This window comes from Gracilinanus agilis, chromosome 5 (genome assembly GCF_016433145.1).
Source record: "Gracilinanus agilis isolate LMUSP501 chromosome 5, AgileGrace, whole genome shotgun sequence".
NCBI classification, from domain to species: domain Eukaryota; kingdom Metazoa; phylum Chordata; class Mammalia; order Didelphimorphia; family Didelphidae; genus Gracilinanus; species Gracilinanus agilis.
In genome coordinates this window covers 48,379,356-48,394,625 of record NC_058134.1, presented here as the reverse complement: position 1 = coordinate 48,394,625, position 15,270 = coordinate 48,379,356, and the positions used below count along the sequence as shown (strand labels likewise).

At 39.5% G+C, this 15,270-nt stretch overlaps 2 protein-coding genes across 2 annotated transcripts in view; one reads left to right on the top strand and one right to left on the bottom strand.

The window, feature by feature from the left end:
- CDK6 (cyclin dependent kinase 6) overlaps window positions 1-15,270 on the bottom strand; it is a 1,314,442-nt gene that overhangs the window by 1,260,846 nt on the left and 38,326 nt on the right. The window lies entirely within an intron of this gene.
- On the top strand, window positions 11,435-13,492 carry LOC123249640 (crooked neck-like protein 1). Its single transcript, XM_044678754.1, has one exon. It carries the CDS (start codon window positions 11,435-11,437, stop codon window positions 13,490-13,492), a length of 2,058 nt encoding a protein of 685 aa, XP_044534689.1.

Genomic DNA, 15,270 nt, shown 5'->3' with positions numbered 1-15,270 from the left:
GGGGGGGGGTTGCTCAGCCTGTGATTTAGTGAGAGCTGTCTCACCCCTTTTTCACCTGGAAATACCCCGATTCCGCATACCTTCCATGCTGCGCCCTGTTGTGGGGTCCCTCCTTTCATCTGGATTTGTTTTTATGTCCCCTTGAGGAGTGCTGTATGTTTTGGTTAGGAGAGGTTTAGACACTGCTTTTTACTCTGCCGCCATCTTAGCCCCCAAAATAAGCATATTCTTGAGTATTTATTTCATCTATTATGCTCTAACACTAGGGACATTAAAGGAAACCAATGTCCATACTTCCTACAAACCAAAGGAAGATACCATCTCAGAAGTTTCTTGCTGGGTTTTTTCCCTACTAAACTATTAGCCAGGGCAAGTGAGACAGTCATTTCTCATAGGAGGGTAGTAAAAAAAAGGAAAGATCAGGATAGGAATCTTGGAGCAAGTATTGCTTGAACCATAATCTTGAAGGTAAGACTTTCTGTAGGGAATAGGTGAGGACCTAGTGCATTCCAGGTCAGTGGAAAGGGAAGATTTCTTGCCAGGCAGAGAGAGAATATATGCACTTGGCTGAAATGAAAAACACAGTGTGCCATGAACCCAGAAAACTAGGCTGGAGCTCTGATTTTGAAGGCCCCCAAAAGTGAAATAGCAGTATTAGTACTCTCAGGTGCAGGAAAGAGTTGTGAAGGTTTTTGAGCAGGATATTCATCTCCTGAGAAAGCTTATTTCTTTTAGGAACAGCATTAATTATTGGGAAATTTTTCCTTCATTTATACAGAGTTTAGGAGTAGCAAAAAATTCCTTCCTTAGGCAATTTGGAATTATGCCCCAAAGGGCTTTAAATGACTGCTTGCCCTTTAGTCTAGCCATACCACTGCTAGGTTTATACCCCAAAGAGATAATAAAGAAAAAAGACTTGTAGAAAAATATTTATAGCCTTGATCTTTGTGGTGGCAAAACAATTGGAAAACTAGGGGATGCCCTTCAATTGGGGAATGGCTAAACAAACTGTGGTATCTGTAGGTGATGGTATGCTATTGGGCTAAAAGGAATAATGAACTGGAGGAATTCCATGTGAACTGGAACAATCTCCAGGAATTGATGCAGAGTGAAAGGAGCAGAACCAGGAGAACCTTAAACACAGAGACTGATATACTGTGACACAAATGAATGTAATGGACTTTACTAGCTGCAATGCAATGACCCAGGACAATTCTAAGGGACTTATGAGAAAAAACATTTTCCACATCCAGAGAAAGAACTGTGGGAGTAGAAACACAGAAGAAAAACAACTGCTTAATCACATAGTTTGATGGGGATATGATTGAGGATGTAGACTCTAGACAATCACCCTATTGCAATTATTAATATTATGTAAATAGGTCTTGATCAATGACACATGTAAAACCCAGTGGAATTGCTCATTGGCTATGGGAGGGAGGTGGGAGTAGGGGAGGGAAAGAACATGAATCATGTAACCAAGGAAAAATATTCTAAAAGAAAAACACCTGCTTGATCACATGGGTCATTGTGGAATTATTGGGAATGTAGACTCTAAGCCATCACCCGAATGCAAATACTAATAATATGGAAATAGAACTTGCTCATTGGCTGGGGGTTGGGGTTGGGTTGAGAGTTGAGTAGAAAAATATTCCAAATCAATTAATTAAATAAACTTAAAAAAATATTCTAAAGTAATTAATTAAACAAACAAACAAAAGATCATACAAGAGGAGGCCGAAAAGAACTAGGAGGAAAAAGGACAGTTCCTTGGCTGCCCTACATGCCTTCAACACAGATAAAGAGGAGGAGGAATATGAGGTATGAAAAATTCAGGTGCTAAAAGGAATCAAATGGGACACAGAGGTTTGAGAAGCCATGGAGAAGGAGAAAACACAGATGGAATTCATGAGAAATCTGACAGAAAAGGAAGACAGACTGAAATCTGAGCAAATGGCAAAGTAATGATCAACAAAACTATGAGGGGCAAATATATGTTCTTGTAGAAATTCTATCACTGGGGCACTTTCTTCATGGATGAAGACAAAGAAGTTTACAAGAAAGATTTCAGTGCTCCCATCTTGGAAGATCATTTCACTAAGACTATTCTTCCCAGAATTATACAGGTCAAGAATTTTGAAAGGTCAGACAGAACCAAATATATCCATCTTAGAAAACAAGACACCACTTCCTTTGATTCACCTTGGGGTCAGCAGAGTTCCCCAAATACCAACATTTTCAAGCAAAAAAGTGCTGGGTTCAGAAATGTATTTGAGAGACTATCTGCTAAGAAGAGGAAAACTCTCTAGGACCCAGCCACCTAATTCCCTAGCTAAGAACACCTGAGGAAGTCTGGTTTGGGTTTTTTAATCATTTCAATATTAGTTATATGTAACCTCTCTGGGACCTTTTGAGCCTAAGCATCCTTCTGATGACATGTAAGGGGAACCTAAAACAGGGTACTGTAAGAGAACTATTTTTTTAATACTGAAAACAATGTCCAGCTATGAGCCTAAACCTGGGCTTTGTAACTGGATCCTCGACTTGCTTTCATCACTTCTTTTATAAACTCTGGATTCTAAGTCTTAAGTTGGAACTGTATATTACAAAGAAGTAATACAGTATCTCCTTATAGTTGGAAGAATTATTATGTGGAATTTAAGCTTATTTTTTTATTGTTTTGAACCCCGAAAAATGTTATTGGGCTTTGAGTTCCTTCACAATTTGGCCCATTTCTATCTGCTGTTACTGTGAATGGTAAGGCAATGTCCTACCCTTTGGCTCCATTCAGAAGCTAAGTGATTTCAAATATCAGACTGACAAGGACATACATGGACAAAAATATTTATAGCAAATCTTTTTCTAGGGGCAAAGAATTGGAGATTGAGTGCATGTCCATTAATTGGGGAATGGCTGAATAAACTGTGGAATATGATGGTGATGAAATACTGTTGTGCTATAAGAAATGATGAGCAGGATGATTTCAGAAAAAGCTGGTAAGATTTATGTAAACTGATGCAGAATGAAATAAGCAGAACCAGGAGAACATTGTACACAATGACAGCAAGACGGGAATGATCACCTATGAAAGACTTAGCTACTCACACAAGTACAATGATCTAGGAAAAATCTGAAGAAGTTATGACAAAGAATGCAATCTACCTCCAGAGAAAGAACTGTTGAAGTCTTTTTTTTTTTTTTTTTTTTTTTTTGCTTTTAGGAAAGTTATTCTGTTATTGGTCTATTACTGAAGATCAGTGCAACCATCTGATTATATCTAATACTCACCTCCAGTGAATTTCATTGAAATTAAATTTTCCTTGAGGAAAAGTTTAGATACAAAAAATGGCTCTTACTCTTAAACACTTCTGCCATAGTGGGAGGTTCCTTTTTTAAGTCAGAGATGCAGTGTAAGGGTTAAATTTAATGGCTGAATCATGATTTTATGTGGTGGCCAATATTTATTATATTTTGAGTCAGAAATTTATTTACAAATAGAAAGGAAATAATAAAGGAGAGAAATGTGAGGGGGATAGCAAACTAAAGATTCTCAACCAGAAAGGCTGGTGGTGTGTAACCACATAGCCTCCTCCAAGATGGAAGCTAGTCTCTTAGGAAACTAGGAAAGGAGTCAGCCTTTTACCCACCCAGGGAAGTAGTCCAGGAGTCAGAGTCTAAGCTGAAGCCAAGCTCCAAGCCCACAATCCAAGCTGCGGTCTCCAGCAAACTCCCTCAAAGACTCTCCCAATTTAGAAGGCTATCTCCAGAAGACAATCTCTTCAGACAACCTTCTCCAAGATCATCTCCCCAAGTAAGTTCAGGGCTTACTTTTTTTTTTAAACCCTTAACTTCTGTATATTGGTTCCTTGGTGGAAGAGTGGTAAGGGTGGGCAATGGGGGTCAAGTGACTTGCCCAGGGTCACACAGCTGGGAAGTGTCTGAGGCCAGATTTGAACCTAGGACCTCCCATCTCTAGGCCTGACTCTCAATCCACTGAGCTACCCAGCTGCCCCCATTCAGGGCTTACTTTTATGGTGACTCCATGTCCCTTCCCCTCTTCACAGGGGCCAATCATAGTTTCCAAAAGAGTGTAGCACTACCCATAGGGTCTGAAGTCGGTGTGAACTCTCTTTTGGAAGTTTAAAAGAACAAGTTTCTGACTAATTGAGTTTAAAAAAGGGGTGGAGGTCTTCCAAATATCTTGCTGGCTTCTCACCTAGCACTAAATAGGGGGTGAATTCACCAAGTGGTTTGTCAGCTCCTCCAGCTCCCTCAGAGCTTGTGTTGATTCAATCAAGAGGTAGACAAAAGAGAGTTAATCCTGAATTCATAATCTAGTGAGGTACTTAAGTTCTTGTTTACCAAAGTGTTAGCTCCAATGAGGCAAAGAGAATAAGGGATTCCCTTTCACAATTACTGACACACAGAGAACAAAGAATCTCCTTTTCCAAGTGGTGTCCACCCTCATACCAGAGGGAAGTGATGATGTGGAATGATGGGGCTGAGGGGATCTTGAATGGTAATGAAATTTTTCTACTAAGGTGCTTCTTGAAGCATGGTGGAGAAGTCCATTGTACCAGAGGTATTCTCAGCAATACAATGATACAAAATTACCTCAAAGGACATATGATCAAATATTTTAAATTTTTTAAAAATTAAAATCAAAACTGAAGGAAGGCAAAATGCCATATATGGCATAGACCTAGGAATCTAAAAAGTGATCTTATTTCCATCCTAGTACTTCTTGTCTAGGAAAAAGAGCATGGATGTGACAAGGTCAACTTGGGGTTTCCAAATTTCAAGTCGACAGTTCCAATTTTCTGGGATTTCTGGCTTGGGGCTCAAATTCCAGACTAGCCTTGTTCTAAAATTCCTGGCAAACCAACCAAGAAGTTAAAGATCTATGTTACATGTATTCAAGGACAAGAACTGGGGATCTCATTTGAATGCTCCCTAAATTAAAGCATGCTGCTCTTATAAGGGGGGAAATAAACATATTACTACTAATGATCACTAATGACTATCTCACATTTTCTAAGAATGATTTAGTTCACAAGCAAGTTCACTATATTTTCTCATAACTAAGTAGATAATATATATTACAGACAACAATTTCCACAAATTTTCTCTCTCCAAAGCCAGGGCTCTACTCATTATAACTGCCTAAAGCCAAAATAATAGTAACTCCTACTTCCAAAGTATTGTCTAATTTGTCCAATTTTCATCATTTAATTGATGGTCCATGTTTGGAGTTAATCTGGACTTAGTATAATCCTTAAGAGGGTTAGTCACAAATCATAACTTTTTAGTTTATTTTGTTCCCCCTGCCAAAAGAATGACTGGTTTTATGGTGAATGGCAAAGCAATGCCCTACCCTTTGGCACCATTCAGAAGCTGGGTGATTCAAATATCAGATTGCCTAGCTTGTCTGTTTCCTTCTACACAGTTATATCTGTCCCATTTGTAGTGTCCCTATTTCCCTATTCCACTTTTCCTTACCCTCCTAATTGTTCTCTGCAACCCATTAACCAGTCCCTTTGCCCATATAATATTATCATAGCACAGTGCCTAACACTTAATAAGTGCTTAAGAAGTGTTGATAGATTGAAAAATAATAATCAAATCTAATAAAATGTATTTTTTAAAAAAAACAAATCAAATCAGTTAATAAAGCCTTTACAACTTTCTAGAGCCAATAAATGGCAAAGGGATACATCTTTTCCATTCTATGATGCTATAAATTATATTACCACAGAATTATAAAATATGGAACTGAAAGAGACTTTAGATATTACTTAGCACAATGGTTCCCAACCTATAGGCTACAGATTCCTAAAGACAAGAGTTACAGAATTGCAAGTGCCCTGTGAATCCATAAATCTTTAAACCTATCTCCTGTAGAGATCATAAGTGATGTATCTCATTTATATGTATATCATTATTTTTAAATGTATGTAGATATTTTTATTATTTAACAAAATAAAGATTTCTAAAAATCATTCCTGAGGTCAGAATAATTTCTTTTCTTTATAAAAAACCCTACTTACCTTTCATCTTAGAATTACTAAGTAGTGGTTCCTAAGCAAAAGAGCTGTAAGGACTAGGCAATTGGAATTAAATGACTTGCCCAGGGTCACATAGCTAGGAAGTGTGAGGACAGATTTGAATCTTGGACCTCAAGTCTCTAGACCTCCACTAAGGCACCCAGCTGCCCCTCACAGTCACAGCTGGCATGAGTCTTCATCATTGAAGCCAAGTATGGGTCACCAGACAGTAACTGAGGCACTTGGTCCACATATGATTCTGAAATTGATCCAAGTGTAAAGGGAAGCAATAAAAGAGGGGATCCATGAAGTAAGGGGACTCTCAATTTCTTTGGTGACCAGCCAAGAAGAAGGTGGCTGAGGGAGCCATGTTGAGACCACCCATATAGCTAGCTAGAATAGGCTTCTCTATGTCTCTGCCTTTTCCTATCTAAGTAAAATATTAATAAACTTTATGACAAATAAGGACCAGAGTCCTAATTTAACTCTTATAAGTGATAACATTTGTATAATCCAGTGGAAGTGTTTTTTGGATCTGGGAAGGGGGAGGAAAAGAAAATGAAATATGTAAACATGGAAAAATATTTTAAAAATAAAAAAGAGGGGGCAGCTGGGTCACTCCGTGGATTGAGAGCCAGGCCTAGAGATGGGAGGTCCTAGATTCAAATCTGACCTTAGACACTTCCCAGCTGTGTGACCCTGGGCAAGTCACTTGACCCTCATTGCCTACCCTTACCACTCTTCGGCCTTGGAGCTTATACACAGTATTATAGGCTCCAAGACAGAGGGTAAGGGTTTAAAAAAAAAATAAATAAAATTAAAACGAGTGTGAATCATTTTCTTCATCAACAGAGAACTATAGTATAGCTACTATCATAGAGGAAGCCCTACTTTTTTTAGAGGGGGACCTATTACTAGAAAAGGTTGGGAGTCACCAGTCTAGTGCTCATGTAAAGTTATATAAGGTAACATTTTAATAACAAATCCATAACAGTAGAAACATTACACTTTTCAAGGACTATCCAGTGTTATCTTTATTGAAATTTAAAAGCACTTGTATCCATCATATGGTACTTCTGTGCTAAAAAAACTGAAACGACTCCCCACTTTAGAAACATAGATTTACAGCTGGAAAGGGCCCTAGGGGTAATCTTGTCCAATTCCCTCATTATTTAACAAAAATGAAACTAACAGAGATTAAATTATTTACTAAAATCATACACATAAGTGGAAGAGCAGAGATTGACCCTCAAGTCTTACTTCTAATTGTTACTGTTAACTTGGAAAAATCACAGAACTATTAAATAGTCAGAAAAACCAAGTCTTTAATCAGGAGAGGGATAGTGTTTGATATTTAGGCCTCCACACAGAGTCAAGCACCCAACCCACAAAGAGCAGAAGGCCCTGGCACTGGCAAACAGTATCACTGGAAGGAATTACAGGGCTAGATGGCAGCTCTGAAGCACCATAGGCTTTGGGGAACTTATATACCTCTTGGGAAACTGGGGACCCAGGAGTGTGGTTGATTGGCTTTATAATAACCAATAAGAAATGATATGTCAGGATTATCAGGAAGAAGTTGATGCTCTACAATGGACACAAAAGGGAAAGATCAAGCCAAGGGCTAGGCTTACTTGGGATTGGACTTTGACATAATGGGAAAAACTACCAAGACAAAAGGGTACTTAACAGCTGATTGAGTCCGCTAGCCCCATCTAACTCCAACCACGAAGTACTTTAAGGTCTATTGTTAGTCTGGGATCTCCCTCTGGGAGAAACTTTTAATGTGACAAGACCAAACTTGGGGTTTCTAGATTTCAAGTTGACAGTTCCAATTTTCCAGGATTTCTGGCTTGGGGCTCAAATGAACCAAAGAGATGTTTATTGAAATAATATTATTGAACTACTTAAAAACAAAGATGAAAAATTACTCCTAGCAGAGTTTCACTTACTTAGGAAAAGAAGGAGCAAATACTTGTGTTGGTCAGTGGTGGGGGTGGGAAATGTTAAGGAAGCTGTTAGAATTTTTTCCCAAGCATAGAGATGAACCCCTTGGGTTCAGGATGGGTATTTTGTGAAGTGGAAATTGAGGGGACCTTGGAAATTTCAAAGTTCACTCTCTTTTACCACTTACTAAAAAACATATGACTGTGGAAATCAATCATTTAAAATATAATGAGAGAGAGAGAGAGAGAGAGAGAGAGAGAGAGAGAGAGAGAGATGGAGAGGAGGGACACTATCTCAAGTCATGGATCCAAGACAGTGACCCCCAAGGGGTTAGAGAGAAAATTCATGGCATTGCCTCAAATTATTGACCCAAGACAAATGACCAAAAAATTGCAGAAAAATACCCTATTTATAGGGTGAACACTGATGTAATCAAATCTGATTTATAGAGATTAAATTTATGGTTGCACTAAATATAAGAGAATGTGGTTGCCAATTTTAAAATAATTAACACAGCTCAAGTCAAAACTGAATTTTTAGCAGCTTTATTTACAGAAAAAAGGGGGAAAGAGTGATAGTAGAGAAATGTGTAAGAAGGTAGAATAAGATATCTATTTAACATGTTAAATATTTGCTCTGGTCCCTGGCTCAGCCCAGGCAGGACTAGTTAATCCTCAGCAAGAGGGCCTGTTGGTGAATAAAAGAAAGGTTCCACCCACTCAGCCTGCTCCAAGAAGAGGAGGCCACTCAGGAAACTAATCTCTCCAGAAGCCAGGAAAGGAGTTGGCTTTTCATTCACCCAAGTCATAGCTCCATGTTGTAGTCCCTGTCCAAGATCCTTCAAGAGCTCAAAGACCTTGCAAAGATCTCCTGACAGGAAGTTTAGATTCTTTATAAAGATCTTTTTTTATGTCACTTCCTGTCCTTTCCTACACTTTACAGGGACCAATTGCAGTCTTTAAATTTGCCTAACACTGCCCAGGGGGCAGGCACTTCTGGAGGTGTATTTCACTTTAGTATGTGGTTTGTGAACTTCCCCACTTAATGTTAAGTAGGAATATCTTCCCTATTGCTTGATTAAATTTAAAAATAGGTAAGGGGAGAGACAATCCCATCTTCACAGATAGAGAGTTGATTTATTTTACACTGGCTTTACAACGAACACATTCAAGCTAATTAGCATCTTCAAGAAATTGGAGAATAGTTTCACAATGGATACATCCAAGCAAATCAATATTTTAAAGAAATGACCGGGAAGTTGGAGACAGATACAAAGAGGGGAATAACTCAAGACTAGATTATCTAGGAGGGGCTTATGAGAGGGTCATTCAAACCATTGGATTTGACCTTCTTTTAGAAGCTTCAATAATCCAAATACAAAAATACAATAGGAGAGTCTTCTAGCACAAAAGGGTACTCAAGATTGGTACTTAAGATTTGTTCTTGGTACTTTAGGATCTAAGATCATCAGCCTGGGATTCCTGCCTGGGACATTTCCAGACAGGCTCACTTAAAGGTGTAAAGCTTTTGTAAGAATGGGAGTGGGAGGGAGACACCAACCTTTAGATATTAATAACTTTTAGTAACTTGAGAATAACACACTAATTTCTCACTCCACACAGGTACCCTTTGCAAGAATGCAATACTTAATAACTGTTAAACTGGAAAAAACACAAAACTTTAAATAGAAAAAAACACGTTTAATCAGGAGTGGGATTGTGATACAATTGTTTAGGCCTCCACACAGAGTCAAACATGGAGTTTCTGGTGACTCTGGCTACCTTGTCCCTGTGAGTGCCACCTTGGTAGATGACAATTCCAAAGAAAAATAGAATTCTGGGAATTTATATACCTCTTGGGGAACTGGGGATGGGAGAGTATAGTTGATTGGCTTTATAATGGCTACAAAGAAGATGAGGAATCCTAGACAGGATTATCAGGGAGAGGCTGTTGCTTTACAATGGACACAAAAGGGAAAGATCCAGCCAAGGACTAGGATACCTTTGTAAAGGACTTTGACAGAAAGGGAGAAACTACTGGGACCAAAAAGGTTACTTAACACCTGATGGGATTTGCTAGCTCCACCTAAACTACTTTAAGGTCTATTGTTAAACCAAAACTTGTGAATTTGGGATTTTCCCTCAGGGAGAAACTCATGTGACAGCAATCGAACTTGAGGTCTTCACCTTCAAGCTAAACTGAATTTAAGGGACTTTCAGATTTCACTTGGCTACAAGTTTGGGGTTTCTAGATTCCACGTTGACACCCTTTACTACCACCAATGTACATTACAACCACTTTAATATATTTAATAATCACTTCCAGTGAATTTCACTGAAATTAAATTTTCCATGAGCTCAGAGGAAAGTTTAGATGCAACAGTTTCCCTCTTTCATACTGGGAGGTTTGTTTTTTTAAGTCAGAGATGCAGTAAATGTCAATACATTTGTGTTTGGAAATTCTATCAGATAGAATGCCAGTAGAATGTAAGAACTTTGTTTCAATGTCCCAGTTTTCCCTACCTCCATTGTTTGTAGCTATCTGAACTATAGAACAGATGGTTGTTGGAGGATTTTGATTTGCTTCTTGGCAAGTATCAATTCTCCATGATTCAAGGGGACTCAAAATCTGGGCCCCTGAAGTTACCTTGCTGCTCTGAAGAGGCTAGAAATTGGAGTTGGAGAAAAGTGATTTTGGAACTAAATTTTCAGACTACATTACTGAGTGTAATACGACTAATGGCACACTAATGACCATGCCGTTAAGTGGTCAGGTTATTTTTTCACATTTTTATGTGTACTATGTTTTCTTTCTAAAGGAAGTTGATTTTGTTTGTAAAAAAATGCAGAAAGCAAGATGTGGGAGATCTGGCTAAATGGGGATTAGAGAAAGATCTTGGGGTTTCAGTGGTTGTTGAAGTCAGATTCAACATGACGTGGCTAATATAATCTTGGACAACATTATTAGAGGCATGATGGTCAGGATTAAGGTCAAGTTGGAACAAAGAATCTTTACTTAGTGTAGATTACATAGGACATTCCTAGTACATGAAAGCAACTAGAAGAAGTCATTGGCTTTACACCATAACTGTTACTATATGAGTGAGAATCACATCTCTCTATTGACTTGTGTTTTGGAGTTTCTAAAAAAAGAAGGGTGAAAATTCACACCCAATCTCTCTTTCAGCTGACAGGAGTTGTAAAGAGCTTACTACCTAGTGTTCAAAGTGACTTTCCTAGAGTTCACTTAGGTGTGAACTCCAGTGGTCTCTTATTAGATCCAGGATCCAGTATAAAAAGAGGCATTTGGGAGTTTCCATTTAGAGTTGTCTGGGGCTTCTGAGCTAACCAGAGGGTGCTGGGAGCAGTTTCCTTGGGATTTAGGGGATAGAACCAGCAGATTGAAGCTAGCTCTTAAAGAGTTATAGGCCTCTCTTGGAAAACATGGCAGCCTCTGCTTTGGCCAGGAAGCAGTGGATCCCCAAAGTGGAGAATGTGAAAAACAAAGCTCCTGCTGAAGTGCAAATCACTGCTGAACATCTCATGAGGGAAGCTAAAGAAAGAGAGCTTGAGCTTCTTCGACCCTCTCCTCAACAGAAGATCACAGATGAAGAAGAATTGAATGATTATAAACTAAGGAAAAGAAAGACTTTTGAGGACAATATAAGGAAGAACAGAAATGTGATCAATAACTGGATCAAATATGCACAATGGGAAGAGAGACTAAAAGAAATTCAAAGGGCCCGTTCTATATATGAGCGTGCCTTAGATGTAGACTATCGAAATATCACTCTCTGGCTAAAATATGCAGAAATGGAAATGAAGAATCGCCAAGTCAATCATGCCCGAAATATCTGGGATCGCGCCATCACAACTCTGCCCCGGGTCAATCAGTTCTGGTACAAATATGCTTATATGGAGGAGATGTTGGGAAATGTTGCTGGAAGCAGGCAAGTATTTGAGCGCTGGATGGAATGGCAACCTGAGGAGCAAGCCTGGCACTCTTACATCAACTTTGAACTGAGATATCAAGAAGTAGATCGCACACGTTGCATTCATGAAAGATTTGTCCTCGTGCATCCCTATGTGAAGAACTGGATCAACTATGCTCGCTTTGAAGAAAAACATGGTTACTTGGCTTATGCAAGAAGAGTATATGAAAGAGCTGTGAAATTCTTTGGAGATGAGCATATGGATCAACATCTCTATGTGGCCTTTGCAAAGTTTGAGGAAAACCAGAAAGAATTTGAACGGGCCCGAGTGATCTACAAATATGCCCTGTCCAGGATTTCACTGCAGGAAGCCCAAGAACTCTTGAAAAATTATACAACCTTTGAAAAAAAATTTGGGAATAGGAGAGATGTTGAAGACATCATCCTGAGCAAAAGGAGATTCCAGTATGAAGAGGAAGTAAAGGCCAATCCACATGATTATGATACCTGGTTTGATTATTTGCAACTGGTAGAATGTGATGGGGAACCAAACACTGTGAGAGAGGTGTATGAAAGAGCCATTGCCAATGTGCCACCCATCCCAGAGAAGAGATACTGGAAGCGCTATATATACCTCTGGATCAACTATGCACTTTATGAGGAGTTGGAGGCAAGGGATCCAGAGAGGACCAGACAGGTATATCAAGCCTGTTTGAAATTGATTCCACACAAACAGTTTACGTTTGCCAAAATGTGGCTACTCTATGCCCAATTTGAAATAAGACAGAAAAATCTCCCACTTGCCAGAAGAGCTTTGGGAGCTTCTATTGGCAAGTGTCCCAAAAACAAATTGTTTAAAATCTACATTGAATTGGAGCTGCAGCTTCGAGAATTTGACAGGTGCCGGAAACTTTATGAAAAGTTCCTGGAATTTGCTCCAGAAAATTGTGCTTCATGGATCAAATTTGCTGAGTTAGAGATAATTCTTGGAGATATGGAGAGAGCCCGGGCAATCTATGAGTTGGCTGTTAGCCAGCCATGCTTAGATATGCCAGAGGTCCTTTGGAAATCTTACATTGACTTTGAAATTGAACAAGAAGAATCTGAAAAAGCAAGAAGTCTTTACCACAGATTGCTACAACGAACACAGCATGTTAAAGTATGGATCAGTTTTGCCCAGTTTGAGCTGTCTGCGGGAAATGAAGAAAGCTTAACTCAAAGCAGACAAATATATGAAGAAGCCAACCAAAGGATGAGAAATGGTGAAGAGAAGGAAGAAAGACTCCTGTTACTAGAATCCTGGAGAAACTTTGAATATGAATTTGGGACAGAATCTCAAAAGGAAAGAGTAGACAAACTAATGCCAGAGAAAGTGAAGAAGAGGAGAAAAGTTCAGGCAGAAGATGGGTCTGATGCTGGCTATGAAGAGCACTACCATTATATCTTCCCAGAGGATACTGCTGACCAGCCCAACCTCAAATTGCTGGCAATGGCCAAACTTTGGAAGAAAGAGAAACAAGAAAAGAAAGCTACAGAGCAATATCCAGGCAGAGAGAGGGAAGAAGAGTGAAACTCAACTTTTTCCATGTTGGTGCATTTTGGTGATTTGTATAAATTCCTAGTCTGCAATCATTGTGACAAACTTTTGTGCAATATTAAAAAAAAAATCTGTGGGGACCCTTATACCATTGATATGCTATTCATTTAAATTATGCCTGAAATATTAAGAGATTGTCAATAAAGGACATGAAATTTTTTTTAACGTATTTGGGCTCATAAGTTAGTCATTTACTTCCCATCCCCATCACAGCCAAGCCAATGGCTACCCCTTCCAGTGAGTAAGAGCCTCCTCTGCCTCTCCTACCAATATGGGGCAGCTTCCCACTTCTCACTGACTCATTCCTTTCCATTCCCACCCTCCACATCCCTCCTGAGATTTCCCTTCCCTGGCCCAAAGCCTGAGATCTTTTGTGTCTCCATCATCTACTACAGAACCTCCTACACAGTAAACACTTTGTAAATATTTGTTAACCAACAAAGGCATGCCTAAACTAAAAAAATAAAAATGAAATAAAATGAGCTGAAGGGATAAAATGATGTCATTGAGGCTTAAGAAGCCCCCACTCTGCCCTTAACCAATGACCGGAATGGGCAGGAACTGGGAGGAGTCAGGGAAGTAGATTTTTTCACAAAAAATGGAAAAGCCTTTGTTCAGTGAGTCCACTAAATCCAAGAGGAACATTGGGGCAGGAAAGACCAAAAGCTGCAGTTAAAGAATCCATCTGTGGAGCTTCATAAGAACGCAGGCATCTAGCTGAGGTAACTCTCCAATTCTCAAGTATCTTGGGAACCAGCAGCAGGGGCTCCTACTTCTCCTGGACAGCACCAAGGCCACTGCTGCTACTACCAAGATGGCAACTTCTCTAAGCTCCAATACCCACAGAAGGCAAAACTGGGAAGATGAGGACTTTCCTATTCTGTGTCAGATGTGCCTTGGACCAAATCCCTATACCTAAATGACCAGAGAAAGGTATGGAAAAGAATGCAGAATTTGTGCCAGGCCCTTCACAGTGTTTCATTGATGCCCCAGTATTGGCATGGGTTTCAAGAAGACTCAAGTGTGCCAAGCATGCAGAAAGCTCAAAAACCTGTGTTCTAAAAGGGAATTCTTGGTTCTCTTTGAGTTTACCCTTGTGAAAGGGAATTCTTTATTCTCTTTGCCTAGTTAGAGCTAACAAGAACTTAAGTACCTCACTAGATTGTGAATTCAGGATTAACTCTCTTTTGTCTACCTTTTGATTGAATCAACAGAAGCTTGAACTAGGTGGAGGAGCTCACAAACCACTTAGTGAATTTATACTCTACTTAGTGCTAGGTGAGAAGCCAGCAAGATATTTGGAAGACCTCCACCCCTTTTTTAAACTCAGTCAGAAACTTGTTCTTTTAAGAATTCACAAGAGTTCACAGCCTCAGAAACTGTGAACTCCCTGGGCAGTGCTAGACAATTTTGGAAACTGTGATTGGCCCCTGTGAAGATGGGCAGGGGCACGGAGTCACCATAAAAGTAAGCCCTGAACTCACTCTGGGGAGATGGTCTTAGAGAAGATTGTCTGAAGAGATTGTCTTCTGGAGATAGCCTTCCAACTGGGGAGAGTCTTTGAGGGAGCTTGCTGGAGAATGCAGCTTGGATTATGGGCTTGGAGCTTGGCTTCAATTTAGACTCTGACTCCTGGACTACTTCATTGGGTGAGTGAAAGGCTGATTCCTTTCCTACTTTCCTAAGAAACTAGCTTCCATCTTGGAGGAGGTTGTGTGGTGATTCACCACCAGCCTTTCTGGTTGAGAGCC